Source organism: Bombus vancouverensis, chromosome 9 (assembly GCF_051014615.1).
Source record: "Bombus vancouverensis nearcticus chromosome 9, iyBomVanc1_principal, whole genome shotgun sequence".
Lineage (NCBI taxonomy): Eukaryota > Metazoa > Arthropoda > Insecta > Hymenoptera > Apidae > Bombus > Bombus vancouverensis.
In genome coordinates this window covers 11,897,220-11,923,606 of record NC_134919.1, presented here as the reverse complement: position 1 = coordinate 11,923,606, position 26,387 = coordinate 11,897,220, and the positions used below count along the sequence as shown (strand labels likewise).

The 26,387-nt window shown below is 28.2% G+C and overlaps 8 protein-coding genes across 13 annotated transcripts; 6 read left to right on the top strand and 2 right to left on the bottom strand.

The window, feature by feature from the left end:
- Positions 1-2,478: 2,478 nt before the first annotated feature.
- On the bottom strand, positions 2,479-4,022 carry LOC117163578 (transmembrane emp24 domain-containing protein 2). Its single transcript, XM_033345969.2, has 3 exons — positions 3,796-4,022; positions 2,788-3,128; positions 2,479-2,708 (listed from the first exon to the last, which is right to left on the bottom strand). The coding sequence occupies exons 1-3, from the start codon at positions 3,920-3,922 to the stop codon at positions 2,559-2,561; spliced, it is 618 nt and encodes a 205-aa protein (XP_033201860.1). The 5' UTR covers positions 3,923-4,022; the 3' UTR covers positions 2,479-2,558.
- Positions 4,023-4,949: 927 nt separating this feature from the next.
- LOC117163482 (sn-1-specific diacylglycerol lipase ABHD11) lies at positions 4,950-6,457 on the top strand. 2 transcript variants are annotated; one of them, XM_033345795.2, is made up of 4 exons: positions 4,950-5,224; positions 5,423-5,579; positions 5,632-5,997; positions 6,078-6,457. In XM_033345795.2, exons 1-4 carry the CDS (start codon positions 5,094-5,096, stop codon positions 6,387-6,389), a joined length of 966 nt encoding a protein of 321 aa, XP_033201686.1. In that variant the 5' UTR covers positions 4,950-5,093; the 3' UTR covers positions 6,390-6,457. The 2 variants fall into 2 exon arrangements, with proteins under 2 accessions (XP_033201686.1, XP_033201690.1); XM_033345799.2 differs by having other exon boundaries at positions 5,089-5,224; positions 5,434-5,579.
- On the bottom strand, positions 6,429-8,232 carry unc-119 (unc-119 lipid binding chaperone). The gene is made up of 4 exons (XM_033345807.2): positions 7,779-8,232; positions 7,574-7,687; positions 7,164-7,463; positions 6,429-7,103 (listed from the first exon to the last, which is right to left on the bottom strand). Exons 1-4 carry the CDS (start codon positions 7,921-7,923, stop codon positions 6,976-6,978), a joined length of 687 nt encoding a protein of 228 aa, XP_033201698.1. The 5' UTR covers positions 7,924-8,232; the 3' UTR covers positions 6,429-6,975.
- An 854-nt stretch (positions 8,233-9,086) lies between these two features.
- On the top strand, positions 9,087-10,818 carry Vti1b (Vesicle transport through interaction with t-SNAREs 1b). Its single transcript, XM_033345808.2, has 2 exons — positions 9,087-9,573; positions 10,283-10,818. Exon 2 carries the CDS (start codon positions 10,408-10,410, stop codon positions 10,744-10,746), a length of 339 nt encoding a protein of 112 aa, XP_033201699.1. The 5' UTR covers positions 9,087-9,573; positions 10,283-10,407; the 3' UTR covers positions 10,747-10,818.
- Positions 9,580-10,266, top strand: LOC117163486 (uncharacterized). The gene is made up of 2 exons (XM_033345809.2): positions 9,580-9,841; positions 9,972-10,266. Exons 1-2 carry the CDS (start codon positions 9,613-9,615, stop codon positions 10,181-10,183), a joined length of 441 nt encoding a protein of 146 aa, XP_033201700.1. The 5' UTR covers positions 9,580-9,612; the 3' UTR covers positions 10,184-10,266.
- A 436-nt stretch (positions 10,819-11,254) lies between the features above and the next one.
- Positions 11,255-19,602, top strand: cnk (connector enhancer of ksr). 2 transcript variants are annotated; one of them, XM_076621919.1, is made up of 12 exons: positions 11,255-11,406; positions 11,992-12,581; positions 12,892-13,002; positions 13,126-13,376; positions 13,461-15,727; positions 15,826-15,955; positions 16,028-16,522; positions 16,582-16,725; positions 17,112-17,842; positions 17,911-18,168; positions 18,385-18,614; positions 18,688-19,602. In XM_076621919.1, the coding sequence occupies exons 1-12, from the start codon at positions 11,349-11,351 to the stop codon at positions 18,901-18,903; spliced, it is 5,481 nt and encodes a 1,826-aa protein (XP_076478034.1). In that variant the 5' UTR covers positions 11,255-11,348; the 3' UTR covers positions 18,904-19,602. The 2 variants fall into 2 exon arrangements, with proteins under 2 accessions (XP_076478034.1, XP_033202086.1); XM_033346195.2 differs by having other exon boundaries at positions 17,911-18,312.
- A 953-nt stretch (positions 19,603-20,555) lies between these two features.
- LOC117163686 (uncharacterized) lies at positions 20,556-23,260 on the top strand. The gene is made up of 4 exons (XM_033346202.2): positions 20,556-21,011; positions 21,838-21,904; positions 21,984-22,043; positions 22,122-23,260. Exons 1-4 carry the CDS (start codon positions 20,850-20,852, stop codon positions 22,889-22,891), a joined length of 1,059 nt encoding a protein of 352 aa, XP_033202093.2. The 5' UTR covers positions 20,556-20,849; the 3' UTR covers positions 22,892-23,260.
- Positions 23,261-23,400: 140 nt separating this feature from the next.
- On the top strand, positions 23,401-26,279 carry LOC117163685 (E3 ubiquitin-protein ligase MARCHF8). 4 transcript variants are annotated; one of them, XM_076621920.1, is made up of 7 exons: positions 23,401-23,819; positions 24,103-24,144; positions 24,213-24,513; positions 24,792-24,883; positions 25,042-25,222; positions 25,360-25,625; positions 25,695-26,279. In XM_076621920.1, exons 3-7 carry the CDS (start codon positions 24,397-24,399, stop codon positions 25,954-25,956), a joined length of 918 nt encoding a protein of 305 aa, XP_076478035.1. In that variant the 5' UTR covers positions 23,401-23,819; positions 24,103-24,144; positions 24,213-24,396; the 3' UTR covers positions 25,957-26,279. The 4 variants fall into 4 exon arrangements, with proteins under 4 accessions (XP_076478035.1, XP_033202091.1, XP_076478037.1 ...); XM_033346200.2 differs by lacking the exon at positions 24,103-24,144; XM_076621922.1 differs by lacking the exon at positions 24,103-24,144 and having other exon boundaries at positions 23,420-23,435.
- Positions 26,280-26,387: the final 108 nt, after the last annotated feature.

The window sequence follows — 26,387 nt, the reverse complement described above, 5'->3', positions numbered from 1 at the left end:
ACATTTAGATAATAAATCAAAATTTGATGATGTTATTTAAAATGTATCGATGTATGAATGCTTTCTACATTTTCTACGCCCGTTACACCTTAGATGGCTGAAAAAGCTTCATATTCCAAACTACATATCAAGTAATACATAGTTCCCTCTGGGACATACGTAATCGTCGATTAAGCAAACGTTTATAATCAAAGATCTTTAGAAAGGAAAAGAAAAAGTTCGCTCAGTAAACTGTATGACCCGTAATTCATAGTTGCTCGTGAAACATTTATAATAAACGTTTTCCTCGCTCGCATATCGCACTGTAATAGCGATGAATTTACGACCGTATGTTACGTTTTTCAATGACGTTCACAATGCTGGCCTGTTATATGAGACCACGATCGAATCGCACAGTTAGTAAACTCAATAATTACCTATACCGTCTTGTATCGTCTGTTAAAGTTCTGATTACATGCCGGCTGGACGGTGTGAATAAAAGGCATCAACGAAATCAACACCTTCCCGATTATTATACGTACCTAATTTATATCTATTGCGATCCTTAGTCGAGATTTACACAACATAAAAAGTATAATCCTTAGAAATATAGATAAATGATTATTTTGAACCTATAATATTTAATTGTTAACTTCCTGTAACGTTCACATGATATTTAAATGCACATAAAACTTAATAATTAATAGTAATTAATATTGCAATTTTGTCGATTCACATTTATAAATGATAAGAATTACAATGATATTTTGCAGAATCGTAGGCTACAGTAAAATTACCATTTAATTATAACTATTTGTTCCATGTAAATTAGTTTCATGATAGATATTACAAACCATAAACTGTATGAAGCATTGCAATTAATTTTAAGAGATAACGAGTGTTAATGACAATGTCCAGGGACAGGATGCCTGACAGAATACATAATCAAGTAGTATCACGGCTAAAACGTAAACCATATGGCCATAATTGACCGATCATGAGATCACTTCGAGAAAAATAAAACATTGTAATTAATAATAAATGGCAAGAAAGACATATGTAATACATAGCCATATCTTCATTTATTCAAAGCTTCGAATTTGCATAAAAGTAGTAGGTCTGAAATTTTCTTCGATCGAACGAATAGTTCAACAGAAGCAATACTGCCAATTCCGTTTCCGACATTTCACACTAGCCGCAGGAGTACCAAAAGTATTGTCTTTCGGTATAATCATGGCCGGGATTAGAGCAGACACCGAGACATGCAATCCGCTCGTGTTTCCTGCAGCTACAGATCAAGGAGGAGGAAAAAAAGCATCCACAGTATTGTTACTACGTAGGGTCGATGAAACTGCTAGGTGGCATCTAATGAGAAGGAGCGGACAATGAGCCTTTCTAACTTAAGTGCCCTAGGGTGAATACCAGAAGGGTGCTCCTACCACCCTTCTTATTTCATTCATTTATTCTCACGCTTGCTTCACGAATCAGACGAGTTATCTGACGAGAGAGCTCCACTATGAATGGTTTCAATGTTTCCGCAATATTTCAAAACAGAAATCTAGTTAATCGAATAATCATATTTGAATTTCAAACATAAAATATGTTCAGAAGATTGTGCGAAGAATTTTGTTTCCACCATAAAATTTAAAGAAAAGGAAAGAAAGGTTCTAAATGATCATTATACCTATAATTAATTAATAATTAATATCTGATAATTTTAATGTAACATTTTTTAATATGTTATATCAAATATTATTTAACCATCTATATCATTGAGCGAACTACATAATAATAAACAAACTAATTTTAAACTTAAAACAAATTTTTATTTTTTTATATATGAACTAATCTCAACTATTTTTCATAAATATTCCCATATTGAAATATTTATTCAATGATCACATAGCAGTAAAATAATAAATAAGTACATACCAAGATATCATACCATTTTTTATAAAGAATATCAATTTCTTCTCTTATTGTTTCTAATCTAATTTATATCAGAATGATTAAAATCACTACATGACATCCATGTGACAGAAAAAGCTAAATAAAATTTAAATAAAATTTGATTCATCTAAGACATATTAGATATATCTAATAGAATTATCAAATGATTAATCAGTATCTTTTTATTAAATCATATAACTCTGTACAATTGTATAAATATTATTTTAAATTCTAGTGTAAGTTATAGAATTTAAATTGAATTAATATGAAAATGATATAATATTTCAATACAAATTTCTGTACATATTTGTTTAATAAAAATAACTCTGAATGATTATTAATATGAGAATAATTAGATTTTATGTATGATATATATTTTAAGTTATATATAAACTAAATTCTTTTAGCTAGTATTAGTGCAAAAACATTTTGTTTAATGTTTTTAAAATTATCATAAGAAATCATATTTCTTTTTTAATAATATTATAAATTCTTAACATCATTGTGTATTAGAATATCAAATTTAAGGAAGGAAATAACTTCAAAATGTTGAAATTTTTTAATTCTATTATAACTTAATCACATAAAAAAATGTACAATGAGTGTATTTTCTTATTGCATATGTTGAATTAGACGACTCTTCTAACTTCAAAGAAGCGTTTTAGATAGAAAATTTGTCCTATTGTCATACAAACCAAAACCATAGCTTCAAAAAATGCCCACATAACTACACGAGTATTTGTGCTTTCACTGATAGCTCTGTGATTGCGATCTCTAACCTAAAAGTAAAATATTAATTTTATTAAAAGCTTTAAAAAAACAAAAGGAAATGAAGCACAAATTCTAAAGAGAAATTACCTGCATGTATTCTTGCTCATTTTTCACACCCCATAAACTTGTACTTAATTCTTTTATCATATCATCTATTTTGTTATGGTGTGAATCTGAATTTTTCCCATCTGAAGTGTTTTCTACAGGCTTTGGATTTTCACCAATATCCATGTTAAACATCACTACTTTTGGTGTCATACTACTTTTCTGATTGCCAAAACAATATGTATAAACACCAGCAAGATGTGCAGCAAATGTATATTTACCACTGCTTTCTTGATCACCTTGATAAATTATTTTTCCATCAGGACCAATTATTTTTACATCTATGTCTAGAAATCCACCTTCTGCTATTTCAAATGTAAGACCTATGAAAATAATATCATTTTTGTATGAATATAATAACATTATTTTAAAAGATATTATATGAAATAAATAAGGATATATTTAAGTTAACATATGGTATATACTAATATAAATACATTAGACAAATACTATTACAGTTTATTATCTAAATTTTTTAATTATAAAATCCCAATAATTTTACCAAATTTGTTTATTTAATCTTTATTGAATTAAAATATTATCCAAATAAAAATTTAATAAATTTAAATTTGATTTATATTTCTTATTGTAATATATTATGCTAATTGAAATAAAATAGTAATTCTATTTGCATAAAAACAAGTTGTTTAGAACATTTTTAAAATAATGATATTTCTAACAGATTTGAGTAAATACTTGTATGTATGTCCTATCAAGTTGTAAGAATGTTTTAATTATCTAAATCAACAATTTTTAATAATGTAGAAAGATTTTTTTATACTATTTTACATGATTTATACCATATTAATTCCAAAAGCAATAACAGAACCTTTGTTTAATACGTGTATTTTTAATACTAAGAAATTTCTTCGATTAACATTCATCTCGAAACATAAGAGCAATTTTATATCAGTTTCATTTTGGAAGATTGAAAGTTAATATTTATCTATAATACATATATTAAAAATAAGTACAGAAGTGGAAACTAACCCATTTTCGTGCCTGTTTCCACATTGTCAAAGAAACATTCTTCGGCATGTGCGTCCACGGTAATAAAATAGCAGTTTACTCTGGAGCTCAAAAAAATTAGGAATAAACACGAAATGAGCCACCTCATTTTATCAAATTACAATTTGAATCAATTAAAATCGACATACGATTTGTCTTTTACCTGCCACTTCACAGTGGCATGTTGCTACCACAGCGCCACGTATGCATTCTGCCGTGAAATAAATAATATAGATAGATGTACGTCCTACAAGAATTATCAAACCCGTCAAAATGATAAATTCCAGATTTTTTTGTAATTATTAAACAAAGCTAGGTGTTTCCAACAAAAACCAAAATAAAATTACAATTATATATACATATTGATTTGCATCATATTAATATTTAATCAATATATTGAGATAGCCATTAAAGGCTAATTGTTCGTCTATTTTATTTTTATAATATAATACTAGAAAGTACCAATTACAATATGTTTAAATATTGAATAAAAATTATTTTACTTTTATTACGTAAATATATACTTAGAGATATACATTTATGAGATCGTAAGCCTATACAGCACTTCTGAGAATTGCGAGTAAAATTTCGAATAGATTTGGAAATTTGATAAAAGAACAGTTCATTATTACAACTACAATTTTACAGAATTAATTATTTTATTTTGTGCTGAAATCTAAATCTTCTAAACATATTTTCTAAAGATTAGGTTTCTAATGATTTAAATAATTTTTTATTCTCTAATATATTCAATTCAAATTCAATTCAATTCAAAACGTCAATCAATTTAAAAGTATAATCTTTAAAATATGTATGTACTTGTATTTCTTTTACAAAACAATAACATCAAAATTTTAGCGCGCTTGTAGAAGTACGATGTTTATATAATTATACTATTCGAGTGAAACACTTTTTTTACTGATTAAAACAATTTTTAATTCATTATTTACCATCAATTTATTAAATTAACGTAATAGTGTATATATATATAATAATGAATGAAACACTATATTAAAAGTGACTTATTTAACTTCGGATGCATATAACAGAAACATTTTATATAATACAAAATATTACTGTATTTATTTATACATATTATGTGTATATTATTATCTAATCTAGTTTAGATTGTAGTATTATTTGATAATGTATTACTGTCACATGTAGTTCATTCATGGTTCATGATTTTATGTTATAAAAAAGCAACATAAAATACAAATTTTTTCTGAAACAATCAAAATTTATTGTTAAACATTGTTAAAAAATAAAAAGTAGGAAGTATGAGTGGTATGTGCTCCCGATACATAATAACGCGAAATATTTTTCACCATCATCGAAGACAAGATTTCGTTGTTACTTCATCTTTTGTACCATATTTATCTTCCAAACAAATACGTAGCAATTCTGATTCGTACGTATATATACATGGATATATATATACATATATATATATAGTATTGTCACAGTATCATTTATATAATTTAATTGTTATATATATATATATATATATATATATATATATATATGTATATATAATGTTGTCACAGTATTATTTATATAATACAATTGTTAAAATATAGTACTTGTTTCATCATTACTAATTTTCAAGTGTAATACCAGTAAAACTAGCATATGTTTCCTATGAATCTATGGATGGGAATAAAAATGCTTCCAAGCGACCTATAATAATAATGCATGGTCTTTTTGGTTCAAAGACTAATTGGAACTTATTATCAAAAACAATTCATCGGGATACAGACCGTAAGGTAGATACCTGGATTTTGTGTAATGCAAGGAATACTTAAAATAAATTTATAGGTGATAACTGTAGATGCAAGAAATCATGGAGATTCCCCACATTCTTCAGACATGACATATAGTCATATGGCACAGGATATAGTTCAACTTATGAATGATTTAGGATTTCAAAAATCTATATTAATAGGACATAGCATGGGTGGTTCCACGATGATGTATGTAGCTTTAAATTACCCACAGCTAGTAGAGAAATTAATAATAGTTGATATGTCTCCGGTGAGGGTCAGTCCTCAGCTCATGGAAATGGAAAAAATATTCAAAGCCATGCGCACAGCAAATTTAGAAGGAATCCCAACATTGACAAAAGCACGTACTAGTATAAGAGATCAACTTGCAAATGCTATTAAATCATTACCTTTACGTCAGGTAATTAAATATTTATTATATTCCATATGAACAGTTAAAATAGCTGTCATTCATATAAACTAACATTTTCTTTATTTCAGTTTTTAGTAATGAATTTAGTAGAAGCAGATATTGGGAAATATAAATGGCGGGTCAATTTACCTGTATTAGAGCAAAACTTTGCATCACAAATAGCTGTATTTCCAGATGTAGGATCAAAAATATACAATGGACCAACATTGTTTATAGGTGGTTCTAACAGTGATTATATAAGAGTAGAAGATCATGATAAAATAAAAAAATTATTTCCATCCGCTGGATTTACTTATATAAATGGTGCAAATCATTGGGTTCATGCAGATAAACCAACAGAGTTTTTAAAAACAACAATTGATTTCGTTAATCAGACATAATTTATTATCATTTCATATGTAAAAAAAATACACAGTATATTTTGTAAATATATACATGTATTTGTGAAGTTTTTGACATTACATATAAATCAAGAGAAAAATAGTGAAGTAAAATATAATTTTATGCAGTATAAATAAATCATAAATGTTGTGCTTGTTAAGAACTTACAAAGCTCATCTCTTTAGCCTCTTGTTTGCTGCTTTCATAAAAAATACATTCAATGTCATTAGTTAAGATTTAGTAGTGATAAAACTGACAAACAGTTTTACACAAGGCCATATTTAAAATAATGATTATTTAAATATTAGGCATCATAATAGAATTTTTAATTATTATAAAATTAAAAAACATTTATTTAGCTATAAGTTCAATATAGAAAATTGTTCAATTAGATATGTATTCAATTAGAAGAGTGAAAAGTTGCATGTGAAGCAAATTCAACTTTTAAACATTAATCTAAAAATTTGTGAAATTTGCAATTATTTATAAAAAGAAATAAATTTGGAATTTTAAATTAGCTAAATATTTGCTACTATTATCACAATTATTTTTTGCAAAGTGCAAGTTTCCTACTGACTTTATCTACTAAAGTACATCATGTGTGTGTCCACCATTATATGCATAATCAGCTTTATTATGCATGACCAATTGATTGTCCACAAAATAAAACGAATCTGAACGTGTTTCAAATGGATTTGCAATCATTTCAGAAACTGTAAATTTTATATATTAGAAATTAATAAAATCACATTGAAAAATTATTTATTGCTTACCCAAGTCAGCAGGTAAAGTAGGAAACTCATAAATGTGTTCACAAGTATTCTTGCTATTTGGTATACAAAATCCAAATTGAAAGTCAAAGGTTTTCAACAATCTATCCCGAAAGAAATGACGTTCAATCATTCGGAAATTGTTCACTGGTTTAGAACCCACCAAAAACTCAATTGTAGCTCCGACAGTTTTTAGTTTAAGAAATTGAGGTGTAAATTGATACCGTACAAAACGGCCAGTATTAGCATCCTCACAACCAGATTCTTCATTTTCTGGTTCCAGATCTTGATTGGAATCACATTCTAAGATATAAATAATAAAATTTCATTTCTGTATAATATATCAAATATAAATACATTTGTGTCAAATTTTGTTGTAATTATCATTAATTATAATATCTACAATTGCTAACCAGTAGCTGGTGGTTTTGTTATCTCAAATAATATTGCTCCTGTCTCTAAGTCTCTGATTTGAAATCTTGTAAAATCTATGTCATAAATATTTGCCTCTGGAGAACATAAATACTCTGAAATTAATATAGATATGTAATATATATTTGATCTTCCTTATTTATTAATATATTGAAATACAAAAAATATCAGTATATACTATCTTACTGTCAGTAATTGTAGGTAATCGTAGCACCATTTCTGGGGTTATAGTTGTTTCCTGAATATTTCTATTATCTGTACTTTCCTGATCTGCTGATGGTGTAAACGGAGCAATAGCTTCATTTGACTTATTCTCGCTATCAACACTCATAATTTAAGCGTAATTGAACAATATAAAGACAATTATTTATATTCGAGATCACGTATGACAATTATAAAATATCACATATGATATTCATTGAATATCCTTAAATGAGGTTTCCCCTTGTCAAAAATATTTTACCTAATATTTTTCGTTGTAAAAATATTTATATACTCAATGTTACTTCCATTGCATGTATATTGTGGCATTTCTTTATATGTCAATAATTATTTACGTTTTATACAAAGTATTAATCGTGATATTATGGCTATCGAAGAAACTATCGACTTGATCACTTATTTAAGAAAGTAAAAAAAAATAACTAGAAATCTCGTGTTACTAGTACTTCGTGGATTTCCAGGGAAATTGAATTTTCAATTAAAAATTAAATTAAAGAATTATACATTTTATACATATATATTTATTTAGAGAATTAGAATATTAAACTACGCATACGTTGACAAACAGATATTTATGTTGTATGTTTTATGTGCGCAACAAAATAGAATTTTTTACAAATTATTTTAATTTACAATTTTAAAAATTGGTGAATAACACATTTTAGCCAATAGTTGCAATATCATGTAACTACGGTTTTATACACAGATTCGGCAATTCGTAGAATTTTTGCTAGCGGGGAATGTGATCATTTTGATCATGATTTTGATGTATTCTAATTCTCTTTTTAGTCGCATAGTGGCGCTGTCGCGAAATTCTGAAAAACACGCGCATGCATCTTTGTAACAGTAAGCGACGAAAGATGTTTTTAGGCCGCTATACTACCATCACTACTACGACTCTTATTGTGACCGTGGTCGGCACTCATTTTACCGCCGAAGCAATCATGCACCGATTAACGCATTACTTTTGACTACGTCATTGATAATGAATGCGTATATGTGAGCTTTTGCGAGTTTCGCGATAACGCCATCATGTTGCTAATAAGGAAATTAATGTTATATACGACATAAGATATCAAAATGTTAACATCTCACTCCGTAGGAATTGTCGAACCTACAATCATATGTATAAGGTCAATAAGATTCACGTTCTTACGAGATAGATGAAGATAAATAGAGTTCTCTGTCTTTGTCTAAGGCATTCACATCATGCCACGTATGTGCAGCCAAGCTTTTATGTTTTCTATGTTGATTTTTCACAACTGGACAGGACTCAATTTTCCCTAGGCTTCGGTATATGAATGGCGAGACTTATTTATATGATCGTGGTCACGACCAGTAGATTAGCTACTCATTTGTATCACGACTCAATTTTCGGATGATTTCCCCTAGAGAGTGTCGAGAACAGTTTATAGTCTATATGATTGTAGTCTGTCTCGCAGAGTGTAGTTTGAGAGCAGACCTTTCCATGCTCTCCATCTTGATGTTTTTCGACTCGAAAGCTGGACGGTTTTCCCTAACGAATGTCCAGACCTGTTTATATGATCATAGTGAATAGTGATTGAATAGTAGTTTAATATTTCACGACGTTAGATTCATGAAGCCTTCATATGTTTACAATAAACAGAAAATTTATATATGTATTATCGGAAGCATATTCAAGATATATAATAATATATAACATAACAAGTGTGTATCCTGAATATAACTACATATAATTTGTTGACAACAAAAGAAAGTTTTACAAGATAAGTGAAAGGTAAACTCAACTCGATTTTATTAATATTTATTGTCGATTATGTCAACTATTACAAAGAATGTTCGTACGGAAAATTTAAAGAGACGCTTAAAGGAATCGTTTTGTTTAATGGACACTGATACTGATGGTTATTTAGATTATCATGAAATGAAAGCTGCATTAAAAGCTTTGGGATTTGCAGTAAAAAAATCTTACATTTTATCTATTATACGAATGTATGACAAGCGTGGATATAATAAAATTTGTTTCGAAGATTTTAATTACATTGGTACGTTTAAACAAAAAATATCAAATTTAATCAAATAATCTGTTATTTATATTCTTAAGAAAGTTTGTAATAAATAATGCGTGTGTTTTCATAATCAGTACTATCTTAATTAAATTTTACACTTACATAGTATCAGAAAAGTTAAATAAGCGAAAACCTTTAGATGAAATTAAATATGTGTTCAAATTATTTACAAATGAGACTGCAAATGACAAGATAACAGTAGAAGATCTCCAAAAACTTAATAAAAAGCTTGATTGTAATCTGACTAATGAGGAAATGGAACTTATGATTAAAGAATTTGATTTGGATCAAGATGGTTCTAGTAAAACAAGAATTTGATTTTGAATTAATTAAATTATTAAGGAAATTTTAATTTTATTGTTTATTTCATTCATTTTATATTATAAATAATTTTGCAAATTATACCTATGATTTCAGTTGATCAAAGTGAATTCTTGGATATTATGGCAGATCTGACATTTTAAAGGACGTTTGTTTTCTTGTTGTGAATATAATTATTATTTCATAATATTGTTGTGAATATATTCATTAATATTGTCACAATGAATCTTGGAGTTAATTGGGAGGAAGAGCATAGACGGACATTATTAGAAGGAAATGCAATACTGGATCGCTCATCACAATCTATTGCTAGATCTCAAGCAGTTGCTGTTGAGAGTGAACAAATAGGAACAGAAGTAATTTCTGAACTGAATGAACAAAGGGAACGATTATTGAGAGCAGATAGAAGATTATCCCAAACAGATGAAGAATTAGATAAGACAAGAAGGATATTAAATGTTATGCGAAGAAGAATTTTAATGAATAAGTTTATATTAGTTTTAATTATATTACTGGAAATAGCTATACTTGGTGCTATTATATATAAGAAATTTATATAAGAAATATAGATTGTAAATATTATCAATGTTGTATATAAACATATATATATACATATAATTAATTTATATGTATATACGCACAAGCATTCAGTGCATTTTTATTCATGTCCTGTGTAATATATATTATGCAATATAATATATGTGCACATTTTATTTAATGTTACATTGTAATTAATACGTTCCAATGAATTATATGTAAAACAATAAATATGTTACAATTTGATGCAATTTTACAAATTGATATACCCTGAAAATCATTGGTATGTGATATTGAATGAAAAATTATCGACTACACAATACTTGTTACTAATATGTATGCATATGTACACAGTTATTTTTAAGTCATCGACTGTACATACGTATTTTACAGTTATCGACTTAGCAGACTGAAAACTTAGTCAATGATTCGCCATAGCAAACTGCAGAGGGCGTAAAAAACACTCTGTTTTTTCGAGATCGGTATTTCAGAACATGAGATACAAAGTCTCATATATAATGTCATGTCTATTCTATACTTAGTTAATGTTGGAAATTAGAACGACTAAGAATTGAGGAGTCAAGGAGAATCTTTAACATTTTATGAATTAGTAGATGATCGGGTCATGGCGTATGTTAATGTTGCTGAATGGAAAACTGAACAAGTGTGCGAATGGTTGAAAGGTGCGAAAAATTGAATTTCCTTTTGAATCAGTGTTATACATCGATATATTTTAAGGAACAAGTGTACTCTATTATGTGCAGAAACAATGTCGTGAAAATTTGCGTGTGAAAATTTTGCAGTATACGCCCGCACCTGTCTCTTCGCCCCTCTTTCCTTTTAATCAGTCCCTTTATTGCATGTATAAAACAGTATTTATTCAATTATTCATTACAATCACATAATTCGTAAATGATCATTATAAAACGAATCTTTAGTAATACTAAATCTTTCCTAAAAATATTTTAAAACTGCAATATTTTCATTTATTTTCCTAATCTGCACCGTTAATATTCGGAGGAGTTTATAAATGATTATTGTTCACGTAATTTCATTATTGTTTTTTTCATTGTTATTACTTTTGAAAGAAACGAAATACTAAATGAGTAATTATTATAAAAGCAAAAATTATAATTATTTTTCTCTTATAACTTTGTTCAAATTCATGTACCAATCTTTCATTAAAATATTATGATTTCACTTTCACAATATCCTTTTTTTCTTAAAGTAATTGAATCCTTTAGAGAAAAAAATGCTTCTTGTTTTAGGTTTGGATAATTCTGTTCTTCCCTATGTGCATAGCTTTACTAATCATGGTGTTAATGGACAACAGTTATTAAGTTTGAGACCCGAAGACCTAGAACACCTTGGGGTATTGAAACTTGGTCATCAGGAAATTATTCTTGAAGCAGTAGAATATTTGAGAAATTTCCATTATGAACTTGATCGTGAAAATCTGCAACTATTGGCATTGCGACTGTCTTGTCAAGCGCATAGTTTACAAAATGAGTTGTCTCATCAGACAGATTCGAAGCCTGTTACAACCCAAACATTATCTGATGTAGCATCAGTTATAATGGCTGTAAAACCATTAGTAAGGTGGCTTGATCGACCTCCCTTTAGTGGACAATTAGAATATAATGACAAAAAAGTTGAATTAATGAAGTTAGCTTTGGAAATGGCCACATGTGCACAAAGAGATAGATTTGCAGAAAAACCAATAGAAGAAATTAGAACAATTTGTGGACAATTAGCAAAATTGGCAGATTATATAATACAAGATATTACTGATCCTATGATATTACAACCTGCTAGTTTAGATTTGGCAACATTAAAAAAGAAGCCAGGAGATGATTTAGTAAGTTCTGAAATAATATCAACTTTTTAAAATAGGGTAATATTCTTCTATTTTATTTTTATTTCTAAATAATTTTATGTAATGAATATAATATATATAAAATATTTAACATAAATCATAAAATAGTATACTTCATAATCATTAAAGTTATCTGCTACATCCTTTAATGATAAAACTATAACCATTGATTCAACACATCTGTAACTTCCTATTTAGATAGTCTTGTATTATAGAGTGAAACTGTTAGAGTAATATAATTATTTCCTAATAGGTATGAAGAATTAAAATTGGAAAATATTTTCTTTTGTAGGGATTTTATATTTTACCATCTTTTCATGGAGCTCATCAAATTGCGGAGATTAAATTTGGATCAGCTGCACATCAGTGTGGTAAAATGGAAGAAGGAGATGAGATTGTACAAGTAATTTTTCTTTTTTTTTAAATAATTAAAAAATTATATTTTTTATTCTTTTCTGTTTTTTTCTGTGTTTATTTGTTATGAATATATAATACAAATGTTTAATTTAATTTAAATATTTTCCAGGTAAATTATCAGACTGTAGTCGGTTGGGAACGAAAAAATCTTTTAGAATTATTTCGCGAAAGCCCAGCAGAAGTATTATTAACTTTGAAACGTAGACCAAGACATACAAAAATATATGGTCAAATTTACATAAAACCATATCGACTTCCAAGCAATAAAAAAACATCTTACACAACACGGTGGCAACACAATCTTCCTTCTCCAAGGCCAGAATTATTAACTATACCAGATTTTACAATGCCATTACCAAGGTATATATATATAGACATGTACCTCATTTATAAAATATATACAATTTCGTTTCTAATATAATATAAATTTGTAAATTTGTTTAGGCCAAAGAATCCCAGTCCAGAACCTGCAAGCATTCTAGATACTGTTAATATGTTAGACACAATGATTATAGATAGTAGCGATTCGGATAGTGAAACAGATCCACCTTTATCTATTCGATTATATTCTACAAAACCAAGAAATTCAGTTCAAAGACGAGCTACTATAACTGGTGCTAGTCCAACTACCAAGCATGGAATTGATATAGAACAATTTTGGAAAGAATTGAAACAGGAACATAGTACAACTTCTCAATTGCGGGACAAAGCAGCATCTTGCGCTCATGGTTTAGATAATGTACCATCAAATATACGACCACAAACATGTATATCTATAGAACAAAATAAAAGAAAAAAAAGGAATGATGGACAAACTGACGATAAGAAAGTACAGTTTCAAGATAAATCTATGATGAAACATGATGTTCCTCAAATAGGTAATACAATCAGCGTAATAAACGAGAAAAAAGATGAATGTAAAACTACCCAAAATTGTGAGGAATTGTGCAGTAATATAAATACAATCAGCCAAATTTCTCAAACATCTGTTAATGTTACCAATAACAATAACTTGAGTGATACAAGTGTGCCTTTAGATGAATGCAACAATTTTATTAGGGATAAACATAGTAATAGTAAGAGTACGATAAGCAGTAAGGAACTTAGTATATGTAACAGTAAAGAGCGAGGAAGATTAGATAAAAGTTACAGTACACCAGCGTACGATTCAATGGACGCTGACAGTATAGAAGACAGAAGGCAAAAGTTGTTTCATGCGTTAGAACCGTCTGCAAATAATGTAAGCAATGTATCCAGTAAGACTGATGTTCAATTGACTTTTGCGAGTTCCGAAGATCAACAAAAATTAAGAGATATTGATGATCAAAAACAAAGTATTCAAATAAATTTTGATAATATTATTAAAAAAAATAATGATACTGATAAATATGTTACACAAGATAACAAAAAAAAACAATGTTCTGAATCTGAACATTTAGATTCGTTTAAAACTTCTATGTGTAAGGTAATTGATGCAAACCACAAAATCAGTATAGAAAATAACCAAAGCAATAATGAATGTATTAGTATTGATGTAAATAAATACGACAAAAAGAACATAACAAACAATTTAAGTGTAGAAACGGAAAATATATCAAAAATATGTAATACTCAAAATTTTACAAATAATTCAAGTTCCAATCATGAAACTAATGAAGATAAATTAGAATCAATAAATAGTTTTATGCAAAACAGTGGAGAAAATAATTCAAACCTAAATAAATTTGAGAAGATTCTTCAAACATTTAATGGACCAAACCACTGTGGTCTAACAGAACATAAAAAATTAACAGAAAAAAAAGCTAATGTATCAGTAAAAGAAAATATCCAAGCTCAAAGACAAGTATGGACAAATAGTGATCTGAATTTTACTGAAAGTAATGTACAGATATATAATAATATTACTAATAATATTACTCGAAACATTCCTCAAATTCAAATTTGTCGAAAGGTACAGAATGATAATACAAAAGCTGAAGATTTAATTATTCAAGGAAATGCAATGCAATCTTGCAAATGTGTAGAAGTAACAAAAACTGACTCTGATAAGAAGTTAGAAAATAAACCTCATCTAATACCTCCAGATCCGCCTCCACGTAAATATTATTCAAAGTTAACAATGGATTCATCTATAAGTAATACTTCAAAGATGTTTGATGACCAAGAAAAGTGTTGTACGCCAGAAAAAATTAATACTAGAAAAGATTTAAAGAGTTTGGAATATTATACGGAAAATCATATCAGAAGTACCTTGGATTATAAAGATAAGCAGGATTATTTTGACGTTTGTAATAGTTTTACAGAAAAATTAGAATTTATTGATGATATGAATACTCTAGATAACGAACTTAGACCTAGTTTAAACTTGGATTCTACATATTTAGAATACAATGATAAGCAAATAAAGGAAACTAAGTTTATCTGTGATAAGTATGAACCTATTGTTGAGAAGTCTGTATACACTAATTCAACAATGGAATACCATGATACTGAATCTTATTCTCAAAATACGGATTCTCCAGATGGTTTATGCTCTTCAAAGCAATTTCTAGATCATAAATCTAAAGTGTCTGAAAAGGAAAAAAGTTTTGAGAAAGGTGTAGTTAATAAAGCTATGATGGTGGCTAGAAGTATTGGATTGCATGGAAGTTTAAGCAAATCTTCCAGCAATAGTCCCAGAACTAATAGAAAACGAAGTATATTATTTGCAAGTAAGTAATTGTCACACATTGTATATATTTAATAGATATTAATATATATTAATCTTTAAATACTTATACTTATTGATTTTTACATTACCTTTAACTAGGAAAGCGGAATATCTCTGTTAAAGATATAGGCACAGGTGATTTAGAAGGATGGTTAACATACCGCACGAGAGGTGCAGGTGGTGCTTGGGCCAAAGCTTGGTTTGTTTTAAAGTGCTCTTCTCTGTACAGGTTCGTTAACCAAATTTTTATATCTACATATTTATCTTACAAATATTTATTTTATTATATTTTTAAATATAGGTTTAAAACTCAAAATAGTATAAAAGCTGACTGTCTCATAGCTTTAACAGGATTTACCGTATCACGAGCTGCCGAAGTAAAATCAAGAAAGTATGCATTCAAGGTTTATCACACAGGAACGGTATTTTATTTTGCTGCAGACACTGAAGATTTTCTTGCCTTATGGGTAGATGCAATTAACAAAGCAACCTTAGGTGCGGATGGCCACAGTAGGAATAGTGCGCTTTTCAGCGAAACTGACGAGAGCGATAGCGAACAAAAAAGTAAAACTAAAAATGTTCATACTTCGGAACATAAACCGAACTTTGAAAAATCGTTCGGATCATTAAAAAAAGTTGTTCGTAAAGATTCTCCCTCGTATAAGGATCATGAAATTAGTGGTGCTAGTTTAGATAGAAAATATCTAAAATTCCTTGGTGCAAGAAACAATGTACCTGTTCCAACTGCACAGTTTAGAAGTTACAGAAGAGTTCTTCCTACATCTACGCCTAATAAGTAAGAGTTAGTATGGAATACCTCGTTTAAAACAAAAATAAAATATGAATATTTTTCAGGAAACAAGATTCTGTTCCAAATTCGCCAGATTTGCAAATGACGATTGCAGGAAGTACATTTTATGGATTATGTGCATCTCATAGTGCTACTGATATGTCAACTAGCACTCAAGATATGGGTGATTACAGGCGTACCACAGACAGGTAACATTTTATGTTGCATGCTACAGAACTAATATATCAATTTTGTTATATTATTTAATCTTTTATAATTCTACTAAACTTAAATTATTATGGTTTTATTTTTTTTTATTGTACACGCGAAAATAAATTTTTAACTAAAGAATAATAGCAATTAAAAATATTGTTATATTTTGCATTTCATAATAAAATAATTAACTAAAAATATTGACTGCATTTATTTTATATGTATGTATATATTTTGTGCATGTTTTTCCTTATTGTAACTGTTTTCCTATACACTATCCTTAATGAAGTAGAGCACATTTTATTTGCTTTTACACATACATATCTCTTGTTATCCTATTGAATATTGTAAAGTAATTAGTGAAATAGTATTTAATATTTAGGTGTCTCAGTAACAGAAATAGAAGAGCAGAAGATTTACAAGGTTTTATTACGTTAGAAGAATTCATGTTGTTGCAACAAGAAGATCAAAGACAAATGACGAAAACTAGGCCTGTATCACCACGGATGACTCCTTTAACTAGCGATCACGTTCATGTCCAACATAGGAACTTTCATGATAATGAGACTGTTAATGAACAATCCAGATTTGTCAGTGATGGAACTTTCAATAATGATGTTTATATTCGAAATAAAAATAGTGATGAAGTAGTCAATAACGCTGCTTCTGCATATGGTTATTCTCGGAATATGGATACCATTCACGCAGTGCGACAATATAGCGAAGATTTTGATTCAGAAAGAAATGAATATAGAGGAGAATCATCAAAACATTCGGTTCATAAAAAATCGAACGAATTTTATTACGCTAATAAAAAAAAATTATCAGATGGCTCAAATATTCAACAGTTGAAGCCATGCAATTCATTTCACTGTAAAACTATCACAAATGACCAAAAACCTTCTTTGTGTCATAATAAATCAGATATTGTTGATGGGTCTGGGAGGCAAGTGAGCTTGAATTGTGAATATAGTACTAATATTTATACAAATCAAGCACAATCTTCAAGTAATCATGACATTTCTAGATCATATGATTATTATTTGCCTAAAAATGTCAATAATTTATCAGAGGACATGAAACTGACACCAAGACGACTTACTCGAAATGATGGTAACTTTCATTATTTATATAATAACTTTTTAATATATCAAGATTAATACGATTTCTTTTTCATTTAGGTTCTTCAGGATCTACCAACGACCTTACGTTTCATACTTTCTATGAAACTTTACAACGTGCAAAGAAAGATGCATCCATTAGTCGCAAAGGAAGTTTCAATCTAACAAATCGTCGTGATCATGTTTCTTCAGACAAGCATTGGTTGGACTCTTTGCGACGAGGTGATAAAAAAGATATCAATTGTGATAAAACTCGTTTGAAAAACGTAGCACAGTACCACCCACCACCTATACCAACTTCTCCATTCGAACAAGAAGGTATGACTGCTGCATTTGAGATGCATTTAGATAAAGGTGAACAAGTTCAAAAGACAAATCGATTGAAAAATTTGTTTGGCAATAAATGTCAGCAGAAACCTTCTACACTTGATTTACCTAAAGAAACACAAAAAACTTTATTGGGTAAATAATATACTTTAAATTTCAGTTATATTTTATAATAATCTTTGACTATAATTTATATATAAATTATAGGATCACCGAGATTACACAGAGCGTTATTTAAAGAAAAATGTTACAATCAGTCACGATTACCAAGTCGATCGAGCAGTCAGAGTCCTGGCGATAGTGGAATCAGTCAATCTCATAGTTCCTTCAGTGGAAATAGTCCTCAAACTCTCAGTCAGAGTTTTAGTTCGGTCAGTTCTGTTAGTGATTGGAGTCCAGATACACCATCGCCGTGTACTCCAAATTTAATATCGAAGGTATATATTTCAATAAATAGTAATTATAAATATTGTGTCAAATATTAACATAATAACAAGTATTTATTTTTAGGGTATTGCAAGTCAGCCCTCCTATCAGAAAGGTCATGCAAGCATAGGTAGAAACTCATTGACACCACCGACTTTGCCTTACATACCACCACCTACATCACCACCACCTGATTATCCTGGTCTTGAATATCCGCCAGTATTTGAACCTGGTACTTATTCTCTCTTGGATGCTTCATTACTACGTAATCGTAATAAAAGCAATCGAGATACTCATTAACCAATGACTCAACTTAGTTCGTTAATCTACACAATAATAACCAAAGATAATGTGTTTCCTTAATCATTTATCTATATATAATCAGGTATTTTATATAAGGAATTCAAAAACAAAATAATATTTTTTCATAAAGTATTAAAATTTAACCGTCCATTTTATAAGAATCTGAAGGTTATTGAATCATTTTTTTATACAAATTGAAATTATAATCTATCCACTCAATGGTAAGAGCAAAATAATAGTTGAGTGGACGACTGAAATTTAATACGATATACCATTACTTTAATAATATAAAGATTACTTGAATTAGACTACGCGCACAGTAGCGACAATTTGTCGCGCGATAGTTTTGTCACTCTCGCTCGCATCAATCTAAAGTTCAATTTCATCTTTTAATAAAAAAAAGTGTCCTGAATTGCGTTGTCAAATGCGCCCAAATCGCATTCTTTTCGTAAATGACAAAACTGTTGTGCAACAAATTAACGTTAGTGTGCGCATAAATTATTATTTGTAATAATTATTAATATAAGTTGCTAAATTGGAACTTACTACATCTTTTAAAATATTTTAATTACACTAAATGTTTATTGTATATTCATTATGAAACCCTATAATAATTACTAAGTAGGTAGATTTACATATAAATGTTATATATGTAATGTAACTTTTATACATAATACAGATAAAATGATATGTTAATGGATGAAGAAAATTAATGAAAAATTTGATGACAAACATTAATTGCTTGCAATAGCAAACAAAGAGATCAATTTTTTCATTTCTAAATGAATAATCATTTTATTATTATATTCATACATATATATGCAAAACTTTTTATTATAAATAACTTTAAATATGCGAAACAGAAGTGCTCTTGAATGAACATTATTAAAACACACAAATAATATAAATTACATTTCGGTAAAATATAGCAAAATTCTGTTATACTTTTTTAAACATATTTTATAAATAGCTTTAAATATACATTAATCGTCGTATATACATATATAGTATACATATATTCATACATTTATATATAATGTGATGATGTGTAAAGTGCCTACATATCTCTTTTATATAATTTTTGTATATATGATTAAAATCATACTTTTTTAGCTATTAATGTAATTTGAGCTGCATGACTTTGTTATATTTTATGCTCAAAAAATTTTGAAGAAGTATTATATAATTAAAACTATTCAAGTTTTAAATTATGTATTTTGTGTATTTTTTACAATAGTTTATAGTTATTATATATGTATCTATATATTAAAAATTTAATTGTATATAATAAGGCTGGCTATGAATATTATAAAACGCTTTCATTACTAAAACAAATGTTTGCAACGTGTACGATAATATTGAATAAAATAAATTATTCGATACACTTTTTATCATATAATATAATAATTAGACTGTGGATCGCATAGAAATCAGTGGAAGTTGAAAGAGATATGTAATCCAAGTTCATTTCCCGGACTGTGAAGCCGAAAAATAAAAGAATAAAAGGATATAGGACTGCGGATATATGTGTAAATTCATATTTTTATAAATCCAACTAAAAAATGGAATCTAAATAGACAATTGATTTATTTACTAAATAATGTAATGAGTACTAAATTCTGAGATTATTTAGATATTTTTAAATATTATGTACATAATGTATAATAATAGCGTTTATCATATATATTTTAAATGATACAACTTTATTTAAAATTTATGTTTGCTTTGATTTTAACATATTCGTTTCGTTTGTTTTGTATGTTCGATTATCTCGTAACTTGTAACGCTCGATTAAAAATTATCTTATCGATAGAAAAAGATATCGATAACCTATCGAAGGACTTTTTGAGTTGTGTCTTATGTCGGTTGTATCCGCGATCGTTGTGTCTGTCTACTGGAATTTTGTGAACTAGAACATAAAATAAAAGAAAGAAATTAACAAAATGTCAGTTCCAATTGATTATATTGATTTAACGACTGACCTACCAGATCAACCTTCAAAATTACGAAATAAGGATGAAATATTTGTTAATTTAACAATAACAAAGTCACGAAAGCGTGGTTCGAAAAAACAAGTTGCACAACTTGAAGATTCTATCATGTACGTATATATTATCACATTATACTTCCTTAATTTTAATCGAATTTATTTGAAGGTAAACATTTTTTTAGAGAAATAACAGATAATAATAGATGTAAAGATGTACAAACAATGGAAATCATAGATCTAGATAATATCAATAGTCCAAAAGAAACTGGAATATGTTATGCTAATGATTCTGGAGAAGAAAAGTTAGTTGTATTGACCTGTCCAATATGTTATGAACAGTTGTCTTCTAAAATGAAACCTATGTCTACTCCTTGTGGACATATATTTTGTACAAAATGTATAACTCTAGCTCTACGAGTACCTAAAGTTAAGAAGTGTCCAACATGTCAAAGAATTATTAAATTACAATCTTGTACCCGTTTATATTTTTAAACATATAGATTTTGGTTCTCATATTTATGTACTTTTTATATTAGTACTATCATAAATATGTAATTTGCCCTAAGTTTTGAGTATTTTAAAGTGTATTTTATGATATTTCTGTAGTTATATAAATTCCAAACTTAATCTCTAATTATGTATAGCATATGCTGTTATTTTTGTATCTATTCGTTATAATAATTTAAGACTTAATACACTTTTAATTTATAAGAAAAAGAAATTAAAGCATTTGATGAAATCTAAAAGTGTATCTATTTCAATACATCTTGATTTAAAGGTCATTCATTGTTTACATTTTGTTGTTACCTTGAAATATCTCCAACATATTTAACATAACATGAACTATTTTATATCCTTTGTGTATCTGGTTTTATGAAATTTATTGACATGATTTGATGTATTCTCTCGATTAGTATAATTAAAATTTCAAAATGTTTAAGACAAAGAAAATACAAAAAGAAAATCATATGTCATTTTTCGTTGGAGGCACTGCAATTGGAATGGCTGGTAGATATTATTTTAAATTATAATATGATTATGTTCTTTGTATTCAACTTATGTAATATACATATTATTTATTTCATAGCTGGTCTATTAGCTGGAAGATTATTTTCAAATACATCAATTAAAAAAAATAAAAAATTTGGTAAGTAATTTTTAATAATTTAAATAAAATAAGAAAAGGTGAAATAATTCTTAATATTTTTCATTTTTTTCTATATAGAACCTGAAATTCTTATCAACAAAAATATGAAAAAATATTCTCAGGATGATAATATTTATGATGTATATTTTAATAAAAATCATCGTAATATACGTTCTAAAAGTGCTTCTCGATACAATGAGAAAAATCACATAGAGAAACCAGTGTCACCAATTTCTTTAAATAAATTTGATGATAAATTAAAAAATGATATTAATAATATTAATTCAAGTTGCAAATGCAACAAAAATGAACATAAAGTCTTTCATGATAACAAAAGTCATACTCCATATAATATAAGTATAGAAAATAACAATGAATACAATGCACTTACTGATATTTTTCCAGAAAACACAAAGGAAGAAACAAAGAACAATAATTATTTTAAATTAGAAAATACTAAACAAGAATCTTCATATGCTGTCCAATCAGAAAATAATGTAAGTGTTAAAGATGAAAATTGTTTGAAAGCATTAAATGTTGAAAAAGAAGCGTCAAAAGCTGCAAAAATTTATGAAAGTATGCAGTTAACAGACATATTTAACAGTTTATCTATTAATTTCTGTGAAAACAGTACTATTTATAAGAATCTCCCAAATATAACAAATTCTGGGAGTGGTTCAAATATTTCATCAAGTTACACTGATAATGCCAGTAATATGGCTACATATGATACTACATATTCCGAAAATGCAGAACAAAGTAACATTTTTAATTTTTCTTCTATTGAAGACTTTTATGAAACTGACATAATCTCGTCTACAAAACAGAATAATTTCAATGATATCTAAAAGTTTTTAAATGTAATAACTAGAGTGCAGATTTTTATGGGTTTTTAAAAAATTTTTAAAGTACAAAATTACAAAACATGATCATAATATGAAAAATATATAAACTGTCCAAAGTACAATGTTTTCTATAATGCTCGGTAGATAAAACAATTGGCCACAGAGATCCTTTAATGTGAAATATCAAGTTAAGCCATATTAATTCTTTAAAATTCTTTAAAAATCCGCAATCTAGTAATAACTATTACAAAGTTAAGTTTTTAAACTAATAACAATATTGTTATTTAGTTGGAATATTTTCTTTTTTATTACATGTATATTGACAAAAAAATATTTTGTATAATGAGAGAATAAATAAATGATTTAATACAATTAATGCATGCATATTTTATATTTTTCGTATCTATTTTTTACGTATTCCAAATTTGAATCGAGGTCGTTCATTGGTGTACTAATATTCAATGTCATTTCCAAACAACGGATTGGTTGATCTTATACATACGCCACGCCTACGCTCTACGTTATGGCGGCGCCTCAGAGAAATAAGGTACACAGTCTGTTGTGAAGAAAGAACTATGCTTTGTAATAAATTTAGTATTCGTGGTATTTTTGAAAATTGATGCGGTTCATCGTACGCGCTCAAAACGTGATAGACTATAAGAAAACTTCGAAATAATTTCAACATTAAACTGTGCAAGTTAATTAATTTACTACAGTGAATATAAGTTTCCTATAGTGTGTCATTGACTCGAGACGAAGTGTCAAAATCGACTTGGTTTCGTGCTATGTAAAAATTTCATCAAGACCATTACGAAAAATTTCATTTATTAAACGTCACTCAATCGTTTAAAATCAAGCTTGTTTGAATAGCATATTTATTATCCAATTACCAAATTTAGTGCTAGTGTGATTTCCACGGAAATGAAAAGATGTATGTGACGCCAATGCTTTGTTTTCTTTTTGTCGAATAGTTTTCGTTCCAAGTGTTACGTTTACGTAGTGATTTTGATAAAATGTAACCACTGTAGCATTTTTGGCCTCTGTCAGTGTTTTTTTTGTATATGTGTCGCTTTCTCTTTTTGTATAAATATTACAAATTTGAATAAGAAACGAATCAAAATTACATATTTTTGATGTATTTATTGTTTGATAATTTCTGTATAAATTATATTTTTAAAGAATCAAGTGTAATACATAATTATATCGTCTTCCAGATATAAAGTAATCATTAATATCAAAGTCTTAAGTAAATATTTGTATGTAAATAACAGTTACAAATACTTCAGTTTTATATAACATCTTTTAAAGTACGCTATAATTTCAGGTTTTTAAGTACATATTCAAGTTAAATGTTAAACATCATGGCACAAAAAGTCTTTTGTATGTAATTAACTATTAATTTGCGCTTAAACATGATACCAATGGAAAATAATTATCAAACACTCGTTAAGATGTGTTTGTTTAATGTTGTTTATTACTGATCACATCTTTGGTGAGGTCAGAGAGTGATGCCGGTTCATCAGATCAATGTTAATCCGCCTGACCGGCAACCACCTCTGTCGCTTGGTCCTTCCAATAACAATAGCCCTGCTGGTGGTGAAGGCTTACCAGAATGGACAGCAAGGGTAACTTCTCATATATATCTTTCTTTTTTTATCCATATATCTTTCATAAAACATTTATTTCCTATTTTAGTACTTTTTACTTTAATACAATTACTCTGTGAATATTAATGATCAAATAAATTCTTTTAGTTTTATATCTGCATCATAAAAAAAAATATTAATGAATAAATAAATTATTTTAGTTTCATATATGAATCACAATAAAGAATTTTATAATATATAAGATGTATATTTACTTTACCTATTGATTTATGTTTAATGAAATATTTATTTTTTAGGAATCAACATATGCAACAGTAGTTACAATCATACCAGATCATTGTCATTCATCTGTAAGCACATTGTCCTCAAACAATCATGATATTTGCAGGTAAATGTAAAATTTTCTTATTATAAATTATCTTCAAACAACTCTTTCTTACCTTTTTACAAAAACTTATGTATTATAGCACTGCTAAAATAATTGTTTACGAACAATATTTATTATACAATAATGTATGCAAATTTTATATTCTTTTTTTATTACAGAATATGTCATTGTGAAGGTGAAGAAGGTGCTCCTCTTTTAGCACCTTGTTATTGCAGTGGCAGTTTACGTTATGTACATCAAGCTTGCCTTCAACAATGGATAAAAGCTTCTGACACACGTGCTTGTGAATTATGTAAATTCACATTTATTATGCATGCTAAAACAAAACCATTTTGTGAGGTATCATTTCTTTGTATTTGTTCTGTATATATGAAGAAATTTTCGTTCAGATTTTTAAAGACTAAACCTATAATTTGCTGATTCTTAATTTAATAAGTTTGGAAAAATTATATACGATATTAATCAATGATTTTTAGTGGGAAAAACTTGAAATGTCTGCCCTAGAAGTTCGTAAATTATGGTGTGCGGTTGCTTTTCATGCAGTAGCTGCACTTTGTGTGGCTTGGTCTTTATACGTACTCGTCGAACGTTCCGTGGAAGAAGCTCGACGTGGATATGTAGACTGGTCTTTCTGGACTAAATTAATAGTTGTTGTAATTGGTTCTACAGGCGGTTTAGTTTTTATGTACATTCAATGCAAAGTATACATTACATTATGCAGAAAATGGCGAGCATTTAACAGGTATATAATATTAGCAATAATTATTTCTATTTAGTTGCAAATGTTATAAATATCGACTATATTTTCTAGAGTAATATTTATTCAAAATGCTCCTGAGAAAGTGGTGCTTCCTCCCTCACCTACAGACTCTTTGAGAGAAGTAACATTGCCTCTAAAAGATCCAACTGCCTCTATGCCTGAGCTCAATCATACCTTATTACCCCGTAACATAGATCCTCCATGTGCCTCGCAGATGGTGAAACCGGATCCTGCCGCGCCTCCACAAAGGCACGACGCTCAATTGAAACTGTATGTATTTGATAAATTGTCCTCGTCCGAAGACAACTTGTAATACAATTGGGGGTAATACAAATGGCTGCTAATTGTGCACTAATGATTAGCAAAAAAAAATTGTAATGCAAACATAAGCATATGTCTAGAATAAAATGGTAATTCTAGACCGCAGTACGATTTTGAAAATCGGAGTTTCTATTTCGAAACTGTCAAATGTCCGCCCTTATGGAGCACCTTTATCTGAAACCTAGTACTTCAGTGCTTACATTGACAATGGGATAGCTGAAAGTGTTTAACCAGCGGTTTAAACATTTTCTCCAACTGTACATAATTATTGTATCTGTGATGTTATTAAATAAAATTTACCATATTTAAACAGTACCCTTAATGTTTATAATGAAAACTTGCGTCCATTTAGTAAAATTTTGATTTGGGATAAATAAATGAATAAATAAATAATGATGTTAAAGTAGACAATGTAATACCAAT